The sequence below is a fragment of the Aquarana catesbeiana genome, linkage group LG02 (assembly GCF_042186555.1).
Source record: "Aquarana catesbeiana isolate 2022-GZ linkage group LG02, ASM4218655v1, whole genome shotgun sequence".
NCBI classification, from domain to species: Eukaryota; Metazoa; Chordata; class Amphibia; order Anura; family Ranidae; genus Aquarana; species Aquarana catesbeiana.
Genome location: NC_133325.1, coordinates 503,531,841 through 503,557,733, shown reverse-complemented (window position 1 = coordinate 503,557,733; position 25,893 = coordinate 503,531,841). Strand labels below are relative to the sequence as shown.

Genomic DNA, 25,893 nt, shown 5'->3' with positions numbered 1-25,893 from the left:
TCACTCACCTTCGTGTCTGGCTGGCCTGCATCAGTCCGGAGGAGGAGAAGACAGCGGCGGCTCACAATGCTTCTTTTCCCTGCGCTGTAGCTGCCACTGTTCAGTGTCCGGCGCAGCACACTATGATAGGGCATATGGGGGTCATGTACAGAGGCGGGACTTCAGGAACGATCACGGACAGGCCAGCTCTACGCCTCACATGACCCCCATACGCCCAATCACAGGGCGCCAGACACTGAACATGGCAGCCGGGGGGACACAGGAATTTAAAATTAGGAGGCAGCCTGTGACACATACTGGCGCCCCCCTAAATGTCGTGCCCGGGGCCATGGCACCCCCTCATCCCCCACGCTACGCCACTGGTTCTATCCAAAGTCCTAACCTATCTCAGTCTCTATATTGTTATGTGTATACCCTTTTTGTACGATTCTATTAGCCAAAACCTGGGACTGCGACAAAAATTCTTCCTCAGATGAACAATTGCGTCAGAGTCTTATGAACTGTCCCCTGGGTATATTGCATAGCCATATTTTATAATGGCAACTGTTTAAAGGTATTTATGCGTTATGGTCTGTTGGCTTAAAATGGTTCCTAGTAAGAAAATGATCATCCTTCTTGGAAATTTCTAAATCTAAGAAGGTGGTTTGATTGAAATCAATATTCCAAGTAAGTTTGATGTTCTTAGTATTACAATTCAACTTATTGGTGAAAGTTTCCAAACTAGCCATATCTCCCTCCCAAATCATGATCAAATCAATGCCTATACGCCTGTACTTGGCTGAAGTGCTCTCTTTGTAATTGAGTTTTTATCTTTTTTGCTGCAAATAAAACGTATGAAACAGAGCATTAGATCTTTTATCTTTATTTATATATACACCGTGTGGTGGGAACAATCTGAATATTGCTGATTCATTGGACATCGATGCCACCTGTTGTGGGAATACATTCTGTGTGACCTGTTCCAGGTCAAATGTTTGAGGTGAGATGTTAGGATTGTCTCTGGTGGATGGGCTTCATTCACTTTTGATCACTGTCTTGTTTGACATCAGGCACAGTGCACACAAAGGAGGATTATCTTTAATATTGGGACTGTTATTATTACATGCCATTTTTATTGTTGTACTGCGCTGATTGTGTTATATATTATCTTCAGGGTTTATTTTGAATTATCCTTGTAGTGTTCAGCTGGCCACCATCACATTTGTTCTTACTTATATATATGCGCTGAATATTTCTTGTTATTTTGTATTATATGCTGTGCAATACCTGCACATATATCCTGTATGCGCAGATACAGGACCTGAGATCTGTGGTGTGTGTGTTTGCATGTGCAAAATCATGCTAAATGTCCACATATGCACAGACACGCCGCAAGTCTGTTAAGCCTCACACAGTGGCAGAGAATCGCAGCATGTGTGCTCATGCACAGGAGTTTAGCACGGTTTCCCACATGCACAAACATGCCGCAGGTCTCTGCCAGGTCCTCTCTGAGCAACAAGTCTGGTATGCTTGTGAGCCTTTTCCTTAAACTGGGTAGACACTATGAGAAAATCAGAAGAAAAAGTCCATACGAGGCACGATCAGTCGATTCTCATACAGTGTGCACACAAACTTTCGACATCGGATTCAGACTTTGCAAACTAAAATTTCTGAAGGGCCAACGCCAACATTTTTCTCATGCGTGAACAGAACAAATAATTTTCATTTAATGTGTACTGCTTTTGTATGGTTTTTCATGTGCAAAAAGTCAAATATGAAAGACTGCGCATGATCAGAAACAATAATCAGCAAAAAAGCCTTTGTTGTATGAGAACTTTTCTACATTATTTCCTTCCTCGGTTGCGACTTGCTGTGCAACATCAAGGAAAACCAGACAATCATTCACCCAATTTTCTTATAGTGTGCACCTACCTTTAGAATATCCTGCTTGAGATTCAAATCAATGACCTCAGTCCTGCAAGGCATAACTGCTAACCATTAAGCCACTGTGCTGCCCTGCCCCATGATAACCTAATAAGCCTCTAAGAAACATCTTTCCCCCACTTCTTTATTTTTTTATTGACATTACTTTATTTTTCTTTTAAGGTCTATGTGCTATTTTTTTGTTTTATTTAATTTCTTATGCAGTGCTGTGTCAAAACAATACATACGCAAATAAAAAAAATAACTGTAAATAGTAAATAAATGTATCTTTCTTTGAAAAAGGAACATCGTTGTACAATAATAATGATAATAACAATAATAATAATAATAATAACAATAATAAATAAAATCAGTTGCAAAATAAAAGGCATACTATGTATCTAGAATAATGGTTGTTTTAAAAAGTCCATTGTCAAACTAGGCAAACAGAAGAAAAAAAAACAGCATAAACATGTTTTAACCAATTTCTCAGAAGACTAAAGGAAATCCTTATCATTATATAATTTCTTCAAATCCACTTTCTGTCAGGTAAATGTGATATAATGCACATGAATAAATTATATTTACAATTTAAAACCAGCAAGCGAAGGGTGCAATTCTATGCGTTTTTTTTTTAAGGAATTATAACAGTAACTGCTGTGATACAAATAATCCTGACTAGTACAAACCCCCCTCGCCCACTCCAGCAAAGATTGTGTGCTTCGTAAACTGAAAAACCTTTATTAATAGGATTTTTGTACTCATTGTAAAATAATTTTCTCTATTAAGGGACATAGGAATTCTGAGACTGTTGGGTTAGACTGCTGCCTTCAGAAGAAATGGACACTGGCAACAAAACAGAATGTTGGCTAGCACAGGATAAGGCAACCCACAAGCATCATGCCTTAATTTTGTAGCAAAGCACTACTGGCAGCAAGAACACAGGGGAAAGAGACTGGTGTCCCTCAATGGACTTCAAGAAAAGGAATTTATGGCAAGTACAAAAAATCCTGAAATAAAACAAGCGCTGACACTTCTTTATAAAGGTACAGTGGTTCGCTCACAAATTGGAGTGCCTACTTTACAGCATAAAACACAGTGTAATCGACTATCATCAAAAAGGGACACTTACATGGAAACAAATTATTTAGTCACAATAGACCACACTTTGCTATAATAATAGCACAAATGGTACAGTACCTGCCTTTGACCATAACAATTTGTCCCCAGAAGTGTGAGTGCTACTTAAATTATGTATTTGACTTGTTTAATTTCAAGGTGAATAAACCTGGAGAATTGGAGTTTTAGGTTAACTGTTGCAGAATTGATATTTTTTCCCCCTTGCGCACAGAGGATTATTTTGTCTATATTTTTAAGTACAAAAATCATGTTTTCTTTTTTAATTTATTGAGAGAAATTGGGTACTGCCTGCAGTTCAAAGTGCCACCTGGAGGGCCTTACACCCAGAGCTGGCATCAGATGAGGTCTGAATCCGCCTGGTAGAATTTAGAAAACAAAAACTCAAGACCAGGTGGTAGCCTTGCAAATTGGGAAAAGTTAATTGATGCTGCAAATAGCAAAAACAAATAACACAGATTTAGTTAAATGTGCCTTGACAGGAAGGGGTGGAACTCAGTTCTAAGACCATAAGTTTGGATTATGGTCTGCCTAAATATGATGCACTGAGAAGTTGGTATATCCTTATGAGGTCCACCTAAAACTCAAAAGAAAACAGTCTTCTTGAAAAAACAGTGTCTAAGATTCTTAGAGACTGAAACACATCCAGACAGGATGGAAGGAATTTTCCCTACGATGAACTGGACCAAGATAGAGGGATGGGAGAATAACTGGTTGGGGTGAAGTGCAGAATTTTCTTAGCAAGAAGGAATCTTGAGCCTCAACACTACCTTGTCCCTATGGAAAACTAGAAAGGGGGCCTTAAGTCCCTAAGGCCACCAGTTCAGACTCTCACCTTAAACAGGTGATGGCTACAAAAAACATTTATGGGTGAGAATAGAGAGAGGAATGTCTCTAATGGAATGGGTTCACACTGTTCTCTTTGAAGTGCAGAGCTAGCCAGATTCAGATCTCATAGAGTTACAAGGGAATGGACAGGGGGAACTTCTGTACAAAGACCCAAATGAAGGAATGAAAGACCAGCGGTTTCCTGAAACAAGATTCAGCCCTTGAAAGTGCTGAGAGCCAAGCACTGGTCCATAAGCAGCTTCAAGATTGAGAGGTTTCATCCCACAGAGAAACTCCAAGGGTAGAAGCCCCATGGCACACTCCAAGTGAAATAAGCTTTCAAGGTCCAAAGATAGAACTTGTGGGCGGTAGTTGTCCTTGTTGCTAGCATCCTAAGAAACATTGATTTAGTGATGTCCCTGACCCATGACACAGCCATGAAATTAAAGCTAGTGACCAAGAAGTAGGATGGCTAATTGCTCCTTGGGGCAGAAGATTTTGACTGACAGAGCCCACCAAACATGTGCCAGGAGTCCTACCAGGTCAGCATACTACATCTGCCTTGGCCAGTTTGGAGCAATGAGGATTAATGCAATGCTCTCCACCTCAATTTTGTGAAACAGACAAAGAAGAAGTTTGTAGAGGAGGAAAAGTATAGCTTAAGGTGTACTGATCCCACTGAGACACCTATGCATTTGTTGCTTCCAATTCCTGTACCTGGAGACAAACCTGTTCTGTATGTTGTTGAACCTGGAGGCCAGAAGGTCCACATTTGACATACCCCATTTTGCACCATGTGTCCTGGAACACCTCCAAATGTAGAGACCCCCTTGGGTCTTTTGACTAAAATGGCATTTTAGTTTTAGTCCCATTTTAGTCTTCTGAAATTGTTTAAGTTTTAGTCATATTTAGTCGACTAAATATCCAGTACATTTTAGTCAACTAAAATCTCCCTTACATTTAGTCAACTAAAATCTCCAGTACATTTTAGTCCACTAAAATTAATTTTCGAGAGAATCTTCACCACACAGGTATAGGTCCAAACCAGGTGTAAACCAGGTAATTGTCTCCAAGAGTAAAGAGCCCCAGGTGCTGGCTAATGCTGAATCATGCTGAAGATATATGAGAAAGTCCAGACAGCCGCACACCAGGAAAATGTTGTCCAAAAATCTTTATTGTAAAATCAAGATCATACAGTATACAGGATACCGTGGCAAAAAAAGTACAGGCAATCAGCTAACGCGTTTCGCACTTTAAGCTAAGTGCTTACTCATAGCTGATTGCCTGTACTTTTTTTGCCACGGTATCCTGTATACTGTATGATCTTGATTTTACAATAAAGATTTTTGGACAACATTTTCCCGGTGTGCGGCTGTCCAGACTTTCTCAAATATCTTCAGTAAAATTAATTTTCGTTGTTCAAAATTTAATGGGTGTAATTAAACTGTAATGCATTATTTAAGCATTTCTCTACAATTTCCAAACTCATTATATACTGCTAGAGCGAAAATGTGATATGTTATTATTTATGGTGTTTAGGCTTGAACATGCACTACAGACCAGTGTTAATTTTGACGTCAAATCTTACATAGCTACATAGTTACATAGTAGGCAAGGTTGAAAAAAGACACAAGTCCATCAAATTAAACCTATGTGTGTGATTTTATGTCAGTATTACATTGTATATCCCTGTATGTTGTGGTCATTCAGGTGCTTATCTAATAGTTTTTTGAAATTATCGATGCTCCCCGCTGAAATCACTGCCTGTGGAAGAGAATTCCACATCCTAACTGCTCTTACAGTAAAGAACCCTGTACACAGTTTAAGGTTAAACCTCTTTTCTTCTAATTTTAGTGAATGGCCGCGTGTCCTATTAAATTTCCTATATACAAGTACATATTTGGGGGGCACACCCTACAATGCGTTTAAATGCAAGATGGTGCTGCTATAAGACCTACAAACAGTACAAAATATTTTACAGCGCACACATACAAGAATGACATTTCCTGCAAGGCTAGCTAAAAACACCTGAACATATTCAAAAAATATGGGGGGTTGGTCACACTATATGGTCATATAGTGCTAAGCCCACTTACTGCGACAAAGTACCCCAAATTAGTGGGTCCTACTCTAGTAATAGAATAGAAGATCCTTTTGTGGGGTCACCAGTATGGCATTTGTACATTGAAATCACATCCCCTCTCAAGCATCTCCTCTCCAGAGAAAACAAGTTCAGTGCTCGTAACCTTTCCTCATAACTAAGGTCCTCCAGTCCCTTTATTGGTTTTGTTGTCCTTCTCTGTACTCTCTCCAGTTCCAGCACATCCTTCCTGAGGACTGGTGCCCAGAACTGGACAACATACTCCAGGTGCGGTCTGACCAGATTCTTGTAGAGTGGGAGAATTATTGTTTCATCTCTGGAGTTAATCCCCTTTTTAATGCATGCCAATATTCTGTTTGCTTTGCTTGCAGCAGCTTGGCATTGCATGCCATTGCTGAGCCTGTCATCTACTAGGACCCCCAGGTCCTTTTCCATCCTAGATTCCCCCAGAGGTTCTCCCCTAGTGAATAGATTGCATTCATATTTTTGCCACCTAAATGCATTATTTTACATTTTTCTACATTAAACCTCATTTGCCATGTAGTTGCCCACCCCATTAATTTGTTCAGATCCTCTTGCAAAGCTTCCATATCCTGTGGAGAAGTTATTGCCCTGCGTAGCTTAGTATCATCCGCAAATACAGAGATTGAGCTGTTTATCCCATCCTCCAGGTCATTTATGAGTGAATTAAATAGGATTGGTTCGAGGACAGAACCCCGAGGGACCCCACTTTCCACCTCGGACCATTCTGAGTACTCCTCATTTATCACTACCCTCTGAACCCGCCCCTGTAGCCAGTTTTCAATCCATGTATTCACCCTATGGTTCATGCCAATGGACCTTATTTTGTACAGTAAACGTTTATGGGGTACTGTATCAAATGCTTTTGCAAAATCCAGATACACCACATCTACGGGCCTTCCTTTATCTAGATGGCAGCTCACCTCCTCATAGAAGGTTAATAGATTGGTTTAGTGAGAACAATTCTTCATGAATGCATGCTAATTACTGCTAATGATACCGTTGTCATTACTAAAATCTTGTATTTAGTCCCGTATCCAAGAGCTTGCATACAGTTGATGTTAATTTGTTAATTAATGATCTTAATTTAGTTTGAGTCATACTCTTTTGACTAAAACGTCATTTCAGTTTGAGTTTGTATTTTAGTCTTTTGACTAACATGCCATTTAATTTTAGTCGTATTTTAGTCATTTTGATTGTTTTAGTCGTGTTTTAGTCGTATTTTAGTCGACTAAAATAGTATTATTTTTTTCAACTGCCATTTATTTTTTATCTGTCCAGGGTCATGTTTGACTTGTCTATGATGAAAAAACATTGTGTTTTAACGGTGTTGGAGTATAACCGGCATATATAACTGTCTTAAAGGTGGTTAGCATCATGCTCAAGAAAAAGTTTAGCGTTGGGTGACTCCTAGAATAGAAGGCTTGAATATGAGAATGGAAAATATGACATTTTTGAGGAGGAAACACGCTGGCCTGATCTTTGTCCAGGACTACATCTATATACTTTAATTGATGAGTGGGTTTCAGCGTCAATTCCTGAAGGCTCAGGAGCCATACAAGCTGCTGCAACTTCTGGGCAGTCAAAGCCACATTGCCCAACAAAGCCTGCACCAAATGTTCCCTAAACAGTAGGTCATCCAACTATTCCACAATAGGGATGTTACAAGAGTGTAGCAGGTCTAGTACTAAATTTAACATTTGGTAAACACTTGAGGTGCAGACAAGAGGCTGAAGGCCTGGGCCATGAACTAATAGCAAACAGTAAGAAACACGGATGTACTGAAAACATGGGGGCATGCAGGCATGTGTCCTTGATGCTTACGGAAATCAGAAAGTCTCTCTGTTAAAGGGTGAATACATTGAAATTGAATCTCTGAAATGCTTCTGCTACAGGAAGGAGGGCAGTGGTAAATTTATCAAGAAGAACCAAGAGGGCATTTAAACCTAATAATCTGTGGGGCGACACAAAGTTTGGAGGTGAAAAACTGAGGAGGGGACAGGGAGCAAAGCTTCAGCTTATATTCCTGGGATACTACCTCTTGCACCTAAGCAATGAACATGCAACTTTTTTTAAGTGTTCCCCCACTCTTGAAAGTGTAGGCAACCTTGCATGCCAAAGAATGCTATTCTGAGGATTTGGCAGACTACGAGTGACAGACTTTGCAGACAGAGTGGGAACCGGGCTTGGAGGGTCTTGACAAAGAAGTAGAGAAACAAAAAAGAACATTTATCAACTGTGGGAGAGAGAAGGAAGACCTAACAGTGTATTCCTTAGGTTTCTTCTGCCAAGGAAGATGGCTGCTCTTGCCAACAGTAGCACTGTATAAAACATTGTTCCTCAAAGAGAATCCAGAACAAAGGTACAGCTGGAGATAAAAATCACAGCCATTTGACAACATGTATCCCATGGCTCAACAAGATACAATCACAAGCTGGAGCCATCAATGCCACTAATTTAAAGGATAACGCTGACCACCACAATCAAAAGAAAAGAAATTACTAGGTCTACATCTAATAGCAAATCTGCAGGGGCATACTGACACAAAGCAGCATGTCTAAGTTGGATTTGGCAGAGGAGGGGGAATACAGGTGTCAGTGGCCCATGGGCTAGATGTAGTTCCCAGTAGACAGGTGAACCAGAGCATAAGGAGCTCCTTTCACACAAGAGCTTAATTAGAGTAAGCCCCGCAGTGCACTTTCGATGTGGATGGGGAAAGTCTCCTGCTGTGCGTTTATATTCTGCGCCTTCCGCCGACAGAATGCAGTGATCACGGTTGCAAACTATAGCTGGTCGCGCTGATTGTTCAGGAAAAACCTTGATTGGTAGATCAACTTGTGTACAACCAACTAGCCCATACATGGATTGAAATGCTGCTGGTCCCTGCTGAACCAGACCAATTTCAATTCAAGTATGGCCAGCTTTACTTGCATTAAGCATGCATTAGCATATAATACAATCTGGTCATGACTTATTACTCAGCCAGCATTAGCAAAAAGGACAATCTGGCCATGATTTGATTCTTAGTCTGTATTAACATAGAGTAAAATACAATGGTGATTTGCTATTCAGCCTGCATTAGTATAGAATACCATCAGTACATGCTCAGCCTGCACCAACCAGGTGTATTGGTCCTGGCATTGGTGGATGTGGGGGACCGTTAATCCTGCGCTGTGATGGCATCCAGACACTCTGTTCCCCTCCACACCCCTCCACTGATATTAGTAGTCTTCTGTATCCTGAGAGTAGGGATGAGCCGAAAACCCCCCTGGTTCGGTTTGCGGCAGAACATGCGAACAGGCAAAAAATTTGTGCGAACACTGTTAAAGTCTATGGGAATGTGAACGTGAAAAATCTAAAGTGCTAATTTTAAAGGTTAATATGCAAGTTATTGTCATAAACAGTGTTTGGGGACCCGGGTCCTGCCCCAGGGTACATGTATAATGCAAAAAAATGTTTTAAAAACGGTTGTTTTTTCGGGAGCAGTGATTTTAATAATGCTTAAAGTGAAACAATGAAAGTGAAATATTCTTTTAAATATCATGCCTGGGGGGGTGACTATAGTATGCCTGTAAAGTGGCGCATTTTTCCCGTGTTTAGAACAGTCCCTACACAAAATGACATTTCTAAAGGAATAAAAGTAATTTAAAACTGCTTGCGCTTTGGGTCTGGTATGGATATTAAGGAGAACCCTGCACCCAAATAAAAAAAAAAAAAAAAAAGGCGTGGGGCCCCCAGGCCCTATATACTCTGAACAGCAGCAGTATACAAGCGTTCCCCGGGTTACAAACAAGATAGGGACTGTAGGTTTGTTCTTAAGTTGAATATGTTTGTAATTTTGAACAGGTACATTTTGTAAGTGTAGCTCCAGCCAAAAAATCTATTTTTAAGCTTTTTGGATAACATAGGGAAGGGTTATCATCACCCTGTAACATTTGTTTTGCTGCCTGTGCCCCTGTTCAGAAGATTCCACCTCACTTTCTGTTCCAATGACAATTGGATTTAGAAAATTTGGGTTATTAGGGAAACAAGGATTGGTGCTGAAGCATCAGTGGAGACACCTTTTTCCCATATTAACTCTTACAGGAGAGAATTTCCCTTCCTAGGGGTAGATTTCCTCTCACTTCCTGTTGTCTCCCTCTGTTTCTAAGTAGGAGTCATTTGTAAGTCGGATGTTTGAAAATAGGGGACCGCCTGTATATACTATACGGCCTGCCCTATAGACTTTGCGGAAAATTGGGCCTTAGGTGTTGGTGGTACCAGAACACTGTAAGCCCTCACAGTTACTCTTGGTGGGCATTGGAATGGGCCCTGCTGTGAAATATTATATAAAGAATTGTAATTATATGTCCCTGTTAAACAGGGCCATAAAAATTGGGCCTTAGGCGGTGGTGGTGGTGGCACAACACTGTAAAGCCTCACAGATACTTTTGTTGAGCGCAGGAACAGGCCCTGCTGTGAAATATTAAATCAAAAATTGTAACTACGCGCCCCTGTTAAACAGCGCATAAAAATTGGGCCTTAGGTGGTGGTGGTGGTGGTGGTGATGGTGGTGGTGGCACAACACTGTAAAGCCTCACAGATACTTTTTTTGAGTCCAGGAACAGGCCCTGCTGTGAAATATTAGATCAAAAATTGTAATTACACGCCCCTGTTAAACAGGGGCAGAAAAATTGGGCCTTAGGCAGTGGTGGTAGTGCCCTGAACCGAAAATATTCCTAGAAGCTATCATCATGAAGATTGAGGAGGAATAGGATAGTCACTCAGCATATGCAGTCTTCAAGGAATCCCACATCCATAGAAAAATCAATCGGTTACATCAGCATCAGGTGCTTGGTAGCTGGTGATCCAAGACTGATTCATTTTTATGAATGTGAGCCGATCAACAGAGTCTGTCTCCAAGTCTGATCTTGCCTCTAGATATTCCTGCACCGTGTAATTCAGACGCTGGTGATGGTTGCTGGAACCGATCAGACCTGGGCGCTGAGGACTGAAGAATTGTCTGAAGGCTTCGGTCAGCCGGTCACCTTCTCCACCGCTCTTTCTGTGACTGAACGAAGCCTAAGCAACACATTGTCCAGGAAATTGGAGGAAATTGTAACCTCCCAGGCTCTGGAAATGCACAAACCTTTCAGCAAGGCCTCCCGAAGATGTTTCATCCTCTGCTCCCTCTGAGAAGACTGGATAAGTTCTGCAACCTTACCCTTGTAATATGGATCAAGAAGGGTTGCCAGCCAGTAATGATTCCTCTCCTTGATACCACGAATCATAGGGTCCTTTCGCAGGCTTTGCAGGATCAGGGAGGACATGCAGCATAAGTTTGCAGAGGCATTCGATCCTGGGTCCTCTGGGTCACTAAGGATCACATGATCCTCAACCACCTCCTCCCAGCCACGTACAACTCCATGGATTTCTGGGGAATGCTAACGATCCCTTGAAGACTGCTGCTGATGCTGAGTGTTATCCTCCACCTCCATGCTGACACAATCCTCCTCCTCCTCTTCTTCTTCCTGTGTGATCAGCAGGCCTACAGGAATACTACTATCTGGATAAAGGGGGCCTTGAGAGGTAAGGAAGTCCTCCTCTTCCTCCCGCTGTTCTGCCTCAAGTGCCCTGTCCATTATTCCACAAAGCGTGTGCTCCAACAGGAAGACAAGAGGGACAGTATCACTGATGCATGCACTGTCACTGCTCACCATCCTCGTGGCCTACTAAAATGATGACAGGACAGTGCACGCATCCTTGATCAGTAGCCACTGGGGTGGCGAAAAAAAGCCAAGCTCCCCTGACCCTGTCCTGGTGCCATACTCACACAGGTACTCATTGATGTGCAGCCGCTGCAGCATTGCCAATGTTGAGTTCCACCTGGTGGGCACGTCACAAATAAGGCGGTTCTTGGGCAGGTTGCATTCTCTTTGAATGTCAGCCAGCCGAAAACTGGCATTATATGACCGGCGGAAATGCCCACATACTTTCCTGGCCTGCCTCAGGAGATCCTGTAAGCCAGGGTACCTGCTCAAGAACCGCTGCACCACCAAATTCAGGACGTGAGCCAAACAGGGAACATGGGTCAAGTGTCCCTGTCAGAGGGCGGATAGGAGGTTGGTGCCATTGTCGCATACAACCATTCCTGGCTGAAGCTGGCGTGGCGTCAACCACCTCTGAGCCTGCCCCTGCAGAGCTGACAGAATCTCTGCTCCAGTGTGGCTCCTGTCCCCTAAGCAGACCAACTCAAGCACCACATGGTATCTGTTTGCCTGAGTGCTTGCATAGCCCCTTGAACGCCTACAGAGCACTGCTGGTTCAGAGGAGAAACCTGCAGAGGTAGAGGCCATGAGGAAGAAGAAGAGGAGGGGTTGGAGGAGAGAACTGTGACAGAATCACCACTAGCATTTTGGAGGTGTGGTGGTGGAACAAGCTCCAACAATACTGAACCCTGTGCTGCATCCTTCCCAGCTGCCAGCAGAGTTACCCAGTGCACCGTAAAAGAAAGGTAACGTCCCTGTCCATACCTGCTGGGCCATGAGTCAGCAGTAATATGCACCTTACTGCTGACCGCCCTGTCCAACGAGGCCAAGACATTGCCTTCCACATGCTGGTAGAGAGCCAGAATGGCCTTCCGTGAAAAGAAATGGCGTTTTGGAACTTGCCACTGAGGTACCGCACATTCCATAAATTCACTAAAGGTAGGGGGCAGATTCTACCAGCTGAAAAGGCAGCAGTTGCAGTGCTAGCAATTTGGCCAAGCTAGCATTCAGACGCTGATCATGTGGATGGCTGGGACCAAATTTATTTTGACGGTTTAGCAACTGGGGTAGGGAAATTTGCCTGCTAAAATACAATGTTGGTGTACCGCTAGCAGATTGGCCGCAAGTACTTGGGACACCTTTTTCTATACATTCATTCCTCTCAATGCAGGTTTCTGAGAGGACTGGAGGTATAGTGGGGTTGGAGATTCCAGCTGATGAGGAGCAAGGAGAGGTCTGCCTTGTTCTTTGATGTGGGTCTTTTAAGTGCTGTTGCCAATGGACTGCATGGGAGGTCGTCATATGTCTGGTCAAGCATGTGGTGCCCAAGCAGCTGCTGTTTTGGCCACGCTTGATACGCTTCAGACATATGTTGCAAACAGCAACGGTGCGATCTGCTGCACACGTGTCAAAAATGCCCACACCAAAGAACTTTTCAAAATATGTGGGGAGTCAGCAGTGCCCTGCACCTGCTTAGCTCTGTGGTGTGATGCAATGAGGTGGCTGCCCTTAAGCTGCCCCCTCGAGGTCATCTGCCTCATTGGAGATGCGCCTCCTCCTCTTCCTCCTCCTCTCTTCCATCAGGCACCCAAGTAGAGTCATTGACCTCATCATCCCCTCCCTCCTCGTCACTGGAGCAAACTTGGCAGTATGCTGCAGCTTGGGGAACATGACTGCCAGTTTTTTTACCTTCTTGGGCACCCCCTCTCTCTAGGCTCACATTACTCCCTTCCTCAACCTGGGTACCATCATCGAAGACTTCAAATTTCTGTGCATCCTCATGCAGCATATACCCGACACTGTGGTCGAATAGTTCGAGGGACTCCTCCATGCATGATGGTAGGGCTAGGGAAGAAGTGACTGTTGACTGTAGACACAGAGCCTGCCTGCCCTCTTTTAGTGGCCTGTGAGCATCTGCCTCTCCTTGGTGGCCTTCCGGACATGCTGTAAATTCTGTTTAGCAAAACCACACTACACTGTATTGTGTACTGTGTACACCACCAGAAAAGTAGTAGCAAGTGCACTAGGGGTGCACGGTACTGTGTACACCAACAGAAGTGTAATAACAACTATGGGTGTACTGTATGTATTGTGTACTGTGTACACGCCAGAAAAGTAGTAGCAAATGCACTAGGGGTGCATGGTACTGTGTACACCAACAGAAGTGTAATAACAACTATGGGTGTACTGTATTGTGTACACCACCAGAAAAGTAGTAGCAACTGCACTAGGGGTGCATGGTACTGCGTAAACCAACAGAAGTGTAATAACAACTATGGGTGTACTGTATTGTATACACCACCAGAAAAGTAGTAGCAACTGCACTGGGGTGAATGGTATTGTGTACACCACCAGAAGTCTAATAGCAACTACGGGTGCACTGTATGTATTGTGTACTGTGTGCACCACCAGAAAAGTAGTAGCACTAACAACTGCACTACGGGTGCACGGTACTGTGTACACCAACAGAAGTGTAATAGCAACTATGGGTGCACTGTATGTATTGTGTACTTTGTACACCACCAGAAAAGTAGTAACACTAGCAACTGCACTATGGGTGCACGGTACTGTGTACACCAACAGAAGTGTAATAACAACTATGGGTGTACTGTATTGTGTAAACCACCAGAAAAGTAGTAGCAAGTGCACTAGGGGTGCACGTAGCAACTGCACTAGGGGTGCACGGTACTGTGTACACCAAGTAGAGTGTAATAACAACTATGGGTGCACTGTATGTATTGTGTACACCACCAGGAAAGTAGTAGCAACTACACTAGGTGTGCACAGTACAGTGTACACTAACAAAAGTGTAAAAACAACTATGGGTGTACTGTATTGTGTACACCACCAGAAAAGTAGTAGCAACTGCACTAGGGGTGAACGGTACTGTGTACACCACCAGAAGTCTAATAGCAACTATGGGTGCACTGTATGTATTGTGTACTGTGTACACCACCAGAAAAGTATTAGCAACTGCACTACGGGTGCACGGTACTGTGTACACCAACAGAAGTGTAATAGCAACTATGGGTGCACTGTATGTATTGTGTACTGTGTACACCACCAGAAAAGTAGTAACACTAGCAACTGCACTATGGGTGCACGGTACTGTGTACACCAACAGAAGTGTAATAACAACTATGGGTGTACTTTGTACACCACCAGAAAAGTAGTAGCAAGTGCACTATGGGTGTACAGTACTGTGTACTGTGTACACCGCCTGAAGTATATTAGAAAGAGTACACCAGGAACGGACTACAGTCAGATATAGCTAAACTGGATACAGTGGATATATATATATATATATATATATATATATATATATATATATATATATATATATATACACGAGACTGTCTGTATATATATTTTAAATACACTGCAGCTAACTGAATAACCTGCCTGCCTGAAGTATATTAGAAAAAGTACACCAGGAACGGCCTGCAGTCAGATATAGCTAAACTGGATACAGTGCCTTGCAAAAGTATTCAACCCCCTTGGCATTTTTCGTGTTTTGTTGCCTCACAACCTGGATTGTTTGAGGATTTGCATAATTTAATTTACAGAACATGCCCACAACTTTGAAGATGTTTTTTTTTTATTGTGAAGCAAACAACAAATAGGACAAAATGACAGAAGAAGTCAATGTGCATAACTATTCACCTCCTAAAGTCAATACTTTGTAGAGCCACCTTTTGCAGCTGGCACAGCTCCAAGTCGCTTTGGATAAGTCTTTATGAGCTTGCCACATCTTACCATTGGGATTTTTGCCCATTCCTCCTCGCAAAACTGCTCCAGCACCTTCAAGTTGGATGGTTTGTGCTTGTGAACAGCAATCTTTAGGTCTGACCACAGATTTTCTATTGGATTGAGGTCTGGGCTTTGACTAGGCCATTCCAACACATTCACATGTTTCACCTTAAACCACTCAAGTGTTGCTTTAACAGTGTGTTTGGGGTAATTGTCCTGCTGGAAGGTGAACCTCCATCCTAGCCTCAAATCACACACAGAGTGGTAGAGGTTTTGCTCAAGAATATCCATGTATTTAGCACCATCCATCTTTCCCTCAACCCTGACCAGTTTCCCAGTCCCGACTCCTAAAAAACATTCCCACAGCATGTTTAACTGTGGGGATGGTGTTCTTTGGGTGATGTGATGTGTTGGGATGAGACATAGTGTTTCCTTTGATGGCCAAAAAGATCAATTTTAGTCTCATCAGACCAGAGCACCTTCCTCCATACATTTTGGGAGTCTCCCACATGTCTTTTGGCAAACTCAAAACGTGCCATTTTGTTCTTTGCTGAAAGTAATGGCTTTCTTCTGGCCACTGCCATAAAGCCCAACTCTATGGAGTGTACAGCTTATTGTCGTCCTATGTATAGATACCCCAGTCTCTGCTGTGGAACTCTGCAGCTCCTCCAGGGTTACCTAAGGTCTCTGTGCTGCCTCTCTGATTAATGCCCTCCTTGCCTGGTCTGTAAGTTTTGGTGTGCGGCCATCTCTTGGCAGGTTTGCTGTTGTGCCATGTTCTTTCCATTTGGTTATGATAGATTTGATGGTGCTCCTAGGGATCATCAAACGTTTGGATATTTTATTATAACCTAACCCGACTTGTACTTCTCAACAAAATTGTCCCTTACTTGTTTGGAGAGTTCCTTGGTCTTCATGGCAGTGTTTGGTTAGTGGTGCCTCTTGCTTAGGTGTTACAGCCTCTGGGGCCTTTCAAAAAGGTGTGTATATGTAATGACAGATCATGTGACACTTTGATTGCACACAGGTGGACATCATTTCACTATTTATGTGACTTCTGAAGGTAATTGGTTGCACCAGAGCTTTTTATGGGCTTCCTAACAAAGGGGGTGAATACATACGCACATGCCAATTATCAGTTTTTTATTTCTGAAAAACAGTTTTATGTATATATCTTTCTAATTTTACTTCACCAACTTAGACTATTGTGTTCTGATCCATAAGATTTGTATATCCAGCATGAATCTACCAGTAGCTTTAGCTGATTGGAGAAACTTTCAGAAACTCAAGCCACAGATAAAACAGGAGTATAAACTGGAAAATCTGCACTCTGTGGCTGTTTAGAGAGACTTCCAGGATTTAACATATCTTGCATAAATCTACCAGTGCTCATTGGCTAACTGAAGACACTTCCAGGATTTAACATATCCAACATGAATCTAAGAGCATCTGTTGATAGTAGAAAATCTTCCAAACAGAGAACAGCAGAGCTGAAAAAAAAACACATCTGCTCTCCGAGGACACTAGCAAAAAATGGAGACATGACAGTTGTGGGCAGGGTTGTTCTGTGAAAGTCAATGTTTATTTTTGATGTCAGTGTCCATCTCTCTTGTAGGTGGAAGTATAACCCAACAATCTAAGAATGTCTGTGTCCTCAATAGTGACAGAAAAATATTTATTTGTAAAATAAACATTTTACAGCGCATACAATTAATTAAAATGGTATAAAACTTCAGTTTATAAACTTTTAAAAATACAAAACACCAATAATACAATTGACCAAAACCTAACTTATTGTTTAAATTAATAAATTATTAGAACAGCGGCTTCAGGGAATGAATAGTCACAACATGAATGCATTGAAGAAGAAAAGGTTACCAGGTATTAAGATAAGTAATATTCTGTTGTATATCATCCCACAGAAAAAAAACAAGCATTCAATTCTCTATCAGTGGGGGAAGAGTGTTTTAATAAATAGGTGAATGCCAAGAATTGGGCAATTATTGCCTGGTGTGTATACTGAAAAGGGCATGTTTTATATCTTTTTGCACAGTATTGTGTTACCACAAGTCTATATATGTCTTCTGTGAAAGGATACCAAAGTGGACATTTACAATGTTCTTTTTTAATCCCTACAGGTTGAATAGAAGACAGCTCTACTACTGATGTCATCTCGAATCTTCTTGATCTCATCTTCCAGGTCATTAAGCTCTGAAGATTTCTGTATCATATTTTGCTGGTCCTTAAGCAATTCACTTTCAATTTCTGAAAGAAAAAGTACATGTAACCTTAGAAATAGGCGAAGCAATCAATGCAATTAGAGGTTCGAAGACAGGGAATCTGGAATCCTGTCTAGTCTTGTCTATTAAAATGGCTAAAGTCATAACATTGTTTTTCATTGTTTTCCATCTATAATTTTACAATTTACAAATAAGTGATTATTTTTTTAGTGTGTAAAAATAAATGATTAAAAATTAAAACAATATCAATGTCATTAACAGCTAGCAGTAACATGTATAGGACATGCTGTACATACAAGGGTTAATTCTAACTCAGTCAATTAAAAAAGAAAGCAAATATTTCAAACTTTGAGTAACCAGGAAAATCATACATGCACACACTAGGGGAATTAACCTACATCTAAACAATCTTTATCTTGGCAATTGCATTTCCAATGACACAATCAAGATATGTGTCTTGTACCTGCATGTAATATTATTTATTTTTCACACAATAGTGCAATCTTTATTACTCTATTATTATTCTTATTCAAATAACTTAGAACTAAAACTGGTGAAAGCAAAAAGGATAATACAATTGCATAATGGCTGGTAATATAGATAAGAAAACTTCTAAAAAGTTCAATCAGTAGTTATGCTGAAATAAAAAATAAAAAATCCCCAACCCTCTGAAATTCAGTATTTTTAAACTCCTATTCAAATCAATGAGAATTTGAGCCAGGCTCCACATAAGAGTGTATTATAGATCAGCAAAAATATGCATTTTGTGCATAATAGTTTGGGAAGATCCTGCCAGATGAGATATTTTTTTAATAATGCTACTAGGTATACAACGATAGATGGATGGGAATAGTGGCACTTCTGGTCAAGTGTAGGGTGCCTAGGCAAGCGCAGTAGCAGATATACAGTAATCCATCCTTTGGAGCAACCTGTCTCCTAGAAGTCTTTTGGGAATTTAAACTTCAAAAAACAAAACTAAAATGGAGATTCAGTCCAGGACACCTCAATTCATGAAAAGTAATTGCTTAAGAGTGTTGATCCTATCCTAAAGAGTGTTGAACAGCAAGTTCCTGGGGCCAAAAATAGCCACATACTTTCTCTGGTAATTGTATATGTTCCTCCCAAATGTGTGTGAAGTTATGTAAAAATCAGTCTAAACAAAAGTAATAGTAACTTTCATTCAAAAATAGCTAAGGTAGAATAGTTGCAAATCTTTTTAACCCCAGATCTTGAAGTTATCCTGTAGGTTTGCATTATTTTATAAGGTGGTCCCAGGTCTAAAATTGAGAGCCCATACATTGATCTTTTATTTTTTTACTCAACCACTGTTGTTGTGTTGAAAAAAAAAAAAAGGATCCGATTTCCCCATCCACACATCTGAGGTGGATAGGGGAATTACTCCTGCTGTTCTATTATGTTCTGACATTGGGGAGCACTCCCTGCTGTCAGAATGCAATGATCAGCGTTGCCATCTATAGCTGCCTGCCCTGATCATTCAAAAACTGGACAGGCTGATTGTATACATGTCAATCGATAGATCGACTTGTATACAACCAGCTGAACCATCTGAATTGCGATCCATGGATGGCCATCTTTAAGGAGTGCTACCAAGGTTTCCCGGAACTCACCTCGCCTAAACACATGTAAGCATTATATATTAAGTCACACTTAATGACTTGAGATGATTGACACGTGTGGATGACTGGGATATGGCTGAGCTCATGGGCATGCATTTTTAAGTGACAACGTTGTCAGTTTTTACCTTATGCAATCTCCTATTGTTTATGCTTTCCTATCAATGATTAAAATGTTTTTCTACTAATTGTTCTAATAAAGTTATATCAGGTTAAACCGCAGTTTGTTCCTTTTCCTTCACTGAAGGTAAGGACATCTTGGGTCCTATTTCCACTCCCCTTTTATTCTGACATCTTTAGGGAGTGCCCTTGATTAGCAGTTACCGTAAATATACTCGAGTATAAGCCCAGTTTTTCAGCACATTTTTTTGTGCTGAAAATGCCCCCCTCGGCTTATACTCGAGTCAGGTTGCCACTTACTGGTCTCCGGTGTGTGCGGGTGTTCTCCAGTCACCCCTCTAGAGCAGGGGTCTCCGTATTCCCGCCCGCAGGTAACATCCGCCCCGCTCGTGTGTTGTGCCCGCTCGTATCTTTTGCCCGTAGCTGGCAGACAAAGCTGCTCCCGTAACTTCTGCCCATGCTGTGACGCTGTGTGCTAGGATTGACCCGCCCGCTGTTTGTATTAAAGATCCTTCTGCAGCGGGCAGGAGTCGGGAGATGAAAGAGAGCTGAAGTCAGCTCTAATACTAAGGCAAGTAATGTATCACAGAGGGGAAGAGAAGAGAGCCGCCACTGGATGATCAAAGCAGGGAACATCACAGCTTTTGTTTCAATATCTCTGTGTTCCCCCGCCATGCGCCATCACATAAGCCCTTCCTCTTTTTCCAGGACTTTGATAGACAGATCACCCGTCCAATCCTAGGACGGGTGACATGTATCAAAGTTCCCCGGACAAGGGGAGGGGCTTATGTGACGGCGCGCGGTGGGGGAACACACAGCTATTGAAATGAAAGCTGTGATGTTCCCTGCTCTGATCATCCAGTGGCGGCTCTCCTCTCCAACTCCACAGGTAGGCTGCATATGGGACACAGGCTGCATGGTGGGACACAGGCTGCATGGTGGGACACAGGCTGCACATGGGGACTCTCAGATAAAACACTGATGGGGACTCTCTGATAAAACACTGATGGGGACACTCTGATAAGACACTGATGGGGACACTCTGATAAGACATTGCTGGGGACACTCTGATAAGACTCTGATGGGGACACTCTGACAAGACTCTGATGGGGACACTCTGATAAGACTCTGATGGGGACACTCTGATAAGACTCTGATGGGGACACTCTGAGGTAATTTTATTGGTATCTATTTTTATTTTTGAAATTTACCTTACCAGTAGCTGCTGCATTTCCCACCCTAGGCTTATACTCGAGTCAATACGTTTTCCCAGTTTTTAGTGGTAAAATTAGGTGCCTCGGCTTATATTCGGGTCGGCTTATACTCGAGTATATAGGGTATGTTTCTTATGCAAACTATAGCCTTCTCTTCTCTAATAAGGAATGTTCCCTGCATATTCTGACTTCATTGAAAACATTCTTTTGGTTGCTTTTTTAAATGACTACATGCTTGGCTGCTATGCTTTAATTTTTATGCTCGGAAGCTGCTTATGTGTCATCTCTTAATCTATGATGGTGTGTTTACTAAGGAGAATATGGATAACAAAATCCATGGCTTCTACTTCAGACGGGGCAGATTCAGAATGAACAGCAGGCGCTTATGACTATTCTGGAAGGAACATATTGCTAAGTCTCTCAGATGCTTATACAAGATGTGTGGGAAGCTGACTGCTGAATATAAAAACAGAAAACGTCATGCCCATTCAACTTGCTGCTTCCATATTATGTGGGTTCTCATAAACATGTATTAATGTTAAGTTAACCATTTTGGTACTGTTTACATCATACACCGGTTTCTCTCACAGCATAGTACCAATGGTGATATTAACGATTTGACTGCCAAAGACATGTTCCATGACTTCTTTTTGGTAGTCAATGATGTTTGCAATACTTCAAAGCAGTCAAATAATTAAAGCAAGATCACCCACCTATACCACCAGCAATAAGAAATGTGCTCTCATGTTCCCAGTCGTCATCAAAGACACTAGAACACAAGATGGTGAGTGGGGAAATTGTTGATCATGATTTAAGTTCTCCAGTCTCCTTACAGCTTTGAATAAGCCCAGAAATATGGAGTCCAAACCCTTTCGGGCTCATGTTCAGTTCAGCTCTGGGTGCCAAGTAAGAAACAAAAAAGCAAACAATTGGGTTCTTTTTAGACCCTTGATTCCTTGAAGTCTCCTTAAATAGGACCTGCCACACCCTGTATATAGTGTAACAAGGGGCCTCTAAATCTGAGAAAGAGTTACATAGAATTTATAAAACAATAAAAAGATTTTTATGATTATTATTACTATTATTATCATACAAAGAAGTACATAAAAACTAGGGAAAAAATTTTAGATGAAATAGTAAAGGTCACTTACCTTGTATATAACATAAAATGTATAGATTTATTATTTGTTTGCCCTGTGCAGTCTTTTTATAGAAATATATTTATTATTTTGCTTAGTAGTATTTCTAGTGGGATTTTGTTGCATTGGCTTGCACCAATAACCATTTTATTGTGTTTTTATCAAAACTATCGCTTTAAATTTGCCCTAAGGCCTCATGTACACTGCTGCTGGTAAACTGACTTTTAGGAGCAGTTGGACATTTTTTCAGCTGTCCCTGGACTCTCCTCTATGTTATCTCATCAGTACATGTGCACAGGGTCATCTATAGTCATTTCTAGGCAGTTGAGGTTAGAAGCATTTTTTGAAATGCAAAAAAAAATGGGTTCAGGATGAACGTTCAGAGGCATTTGAAACACCAAATGCCTGTAACAGTCTGTAAACGCTGCTAAACATGGTAACTCGCGTTTAGCAGCGTTTCGTTTACAGACTTTTTTCATTTTAAGGCCTCATGTACACCTCTGCTGGTAAATGGACATTTTTTTCAACTGCTCCTGAAATCTCCTCTATGTTATCTTATCAGTACATGTACACAGGTTCATTTATAGTCATTTCTAGGCAGTTGCGTTTAGAGGCTTTTCTTGAAAATCAAAAAAATGCATACAGAAGCTGTGTTTAGAGCATCTCAAACGCTAAACGCGGCTAAACGATGCTAAACGCAGCAACTCGCGTTTAGCCGCGTTTCGTTTACAGGCGTTTTTCATTTTTGGCTATTTTGAAAAAAAAAAACACATTTTTTTTTTTCAAATGCTTCTAAACACAAACGTGGCTAAACGCAGCATGTAAACACAGCAAAACAGACGTTTTAAACGTAGGTTACTATCAGTCAAGTTAAATTGCTCAGGAGAGGTTGTAAAAATGTCCAGTGTACATGAAGCCTAACAAAAAAAAAATGTTTTAATTTTTTTTTTTTACAAAAGCTTCTAGACGCAGAGGCGGCTAAACGCGGTATGTAAATGCAGCTAAACTGACGTTTTTAGATGCCAGTTTCTAGCTATCAAGTTAAATCATTCAGGAGAGGTTAAACAATGTCCCGTGTACATGAAGCCTTACAGATAATACCCTATTGATTGCAATTCACAATTAAAAGTGGATTAGCAGGTACTGATATACTGTAGTTACATTAGTCTTACCTTTCATCCTTTTCATTGTTTCCTGTGATTCTTTGAAAAGATCATCTGCATCCATCTTAATCTTTGCAACCAGCTGTCCATTAGCTCCAATATTAGTTGCTTGTCCTAGGCGGCTCTTCACCAGAGCATATTTTTCCATCACAGCATCTAGACCCTGAATGACAAAGGTATTTAGGATTTTTCTGGTTTTCATAAAAGGCCACAATTGAATGACTGCTGATTACAGTAAATAAATACAAAGCTTTTGGATGTTTGCAAATATCAGCTGATTTTTAACATGCTTTTTATTTAGTCCTGACCTCATAAGATAAAGAAAGACATTATAAACAAAACCATTATACATTCCTTAGGTGTCTCAGTTAAAGTGGCAATAAACTTAAAAAGCAAAAATTTGCTATGTTATATGAATATAGGGAACATCTAGAAGTGTTAACTGTGCCTAAGAAATCCCTGAAATGTTACATTTTGTCTTTAATTCCTCCTGAAAAATAGCAGTGCATTTCCTGGTATGTGAGGGTCCTAGACACACCTGTACATACAGCCACATAGCTGCATACCTGAGATCTAAGGCACTGCTGCCTCTGGCTGCTAGTCTCTGGAGATTTGGAGTGGGACTTGGTGATGTTGCTACTGTGTTGCTCACTGTTCTATTTGCTGAAGTCTCCAACATGAAGAAACAAAGCGTTTGCCTCTACCAAGATTGCAGCTTCCACACAGTGACATAGTACAGAACAAGGCATGGTAAATCAATAATGGGGAAAGATCAGCTGCAGGGAGACCACCGCCAATACTTGTCACTAATCATTTGCCTTCTACCTGGCACCTTAGGCACAGCTTACTCATTTTATTTCCTCACTAACTATTTTTATTAGTTGAACAGGTAAAGTGTCCAAATCGCCTGATGTGTTAGATATTGCTTTTTTTAAATAAAAAGAAATTAAACATTAATAAACCAGGTTAAAAAAATAAAAGTGCAGTAAACAGAGGTTTTATTGTCAAAGCTTAATTGAACAAGCTGATTGGTTACTATGCACAGCTGCATCAGATTCTGTGTGCACCAGTTATAGTAAATCCCCCCATTTGTATACCGCACAGATGTTCTGTTTACTGCATGTTTACTTTTTTAACCTTTTTTATTAATGTTTATTTTTTTTTTTTTTAAAGTTGTTTCCAGCCTTTATAAATCTGCAGCTTTCACTAAAAGAATACCTAGTGATCCTGCCATTAAAGTGGAGTTCCACCCACTTTTACAACTCTTCAGCATCCCTCACTAAACTGTGCACTGTAAACGAATTGGATATTTAAAAAAAAATTTTCTCAGCACCTACTGTATATCTGCTGTATTCATATTTCACTTCCCCCTCCCTGGCCGTGGCCCATCGCATCATTTCCTGTTTGCAATGCCTTCTGGGAAGGGGCGGCAACTTCCTCTGACACTGCCGTTGCTATGGAAACCTGACCTGAAACCTATTACACTGCTTGTGCTGCACTGAGCATGTGCGAGATCTGCAAGGATGAGATCCAGGAAGAAAAACAGTCTGGCTTCAGATGCCCACACTTAAGATGGCCACGGCCTGCTGTACGTTTATAAAATAACAAACTACTGCTATAAACTAAACAGACCTTAGTTTACAGACTAACTTTACTAGAATACATTAAGCTTGTGTATTATAGGGGTATTTTTATTTAAAAAGTATAATTTCGGCCGTAACACCACTTTAATAACCTTGTTCAGGCACTTTCTGTTATGTAGTGACAACTGTCTCTCAACTGTTCTCCTGCATTGTCACCCTGTCACATGTGCCTCTGGCTAAGACTACAAATGGCCTTGTCAACACAATTGGGACTGTTGTTAAAAAATAACTTTAATATACATTTAACTTGTAGTGCTGTATAAATAGTACCATGCCTTTTAAATCATTAAAGAATTTAAACCAGTACCTGTTGTGCATCCACAGCTTTTTTGTGAGCTCCTTCTGCTGCACGGTTGGCCTGACCTGCCTGCTGTAGATTTTCTGCAGTTCTGTCACGTAGGTTCTCTGTTTGCTGTGCAAAGCTTTGTAGCTGATCATGCATTTCATTCATCCCTTTCTTTATAGGGTCCAAAACTTGCCCAATCTGTGCAGATAATTCATTTTGGTTAGTTCCCTGCAGTACATTGTGATACAATAATAAAATTTTCTTGCTTAAAAAAATTATCTTTCTAAATCGATAGTTAATAAAGGTCACTATTCCTGGAAAGCAAGATAATCTTGTTTAGTAAAACACAGAGCCATGTGCCAAAGTTCAGTAACCTGCAGCAACAAACCAGAAACTCTATTTCAATGGTCTGACTACAGTGCCCTAGAATTGATATAGGTTACTATTGGGTACACAGCTTTGTACACTTCATTGTTCTTGATACTGCCTTATAGAATAAGTGAGATAATGTAGTAACCCTGGCATCTGCCACAATGGCTGTCTTATTATTTGGTATCACTATAGCGCCAGTACCTAGCCATTCTTGTTTTGCAGGATTAAAGTGAACTTGCGCCCGTTAAAGTATTAACATACCCTGAACAAGCAATAAAAGTACTTTAAAACAAACCCTATCATTTACCTTAGTAGCTGAAGTAATTGTGAAAAAATGTATTTTCAAAATTTGCAGCAGTGGTTATTTGCAAGTTATTTTCTATAGACAGGTATTTTGCAGTCCTCCAACCCTCTAATAAAAATACATAGGAAGTGCATGCAAGCTTTTAGAAACTGACTGACGTAAACCTGATTCTACAGTGTTTGTTGTGATCTTTGAAGATTTTTCAAGAAGAATACATTCACAAATTAAGCAGCTAGAGAGTTCAGGAATGGGCTTGTTGAAAATATGTAAATACTTTAATTCCCAAAGTATG

At 41.0% G+C, this 25,893-nt stretch overlaps 1 protein-coding gene across 2 annotated transcripts in view; it reads right to left on the bottom strand.

Annotated features, from left to right (window-relative positions):
* Positions 1 to 17,144: 17,144 nt before the first annotated feature.
* The window catches only part of LAMB3 (laminin subunit beta 3), a 100,371-nt gene continuing 91,622 nt past the window's right edge, over positions 17,145 to 25,893 (bottom strand). For both annotated transcript variants that reach the window (XM_073615763.1, XM_073615764.1), the window contains 3 exons: positions 24,947 to 25,123; positions 23,006 to 23,159; positions 17,145 to 17,751 (listed from right to left, as the gene is read on the bottom strand). In XM_073615763.1, coding sequence (XP_073471864.1) covers positions 17,612 to 17,751; positions 23,006 to 23,159; positions 24,947 to 25,123 — 471 coding nt within the window. In that variant the 3' untranslated portion in view covers positions 17,145 to 17,611. The remainder of the gene's footprint in view (positions 17,752 to 23,005; positions 23,160 to 24,946; positions 25,124 to 25,893) is intronic.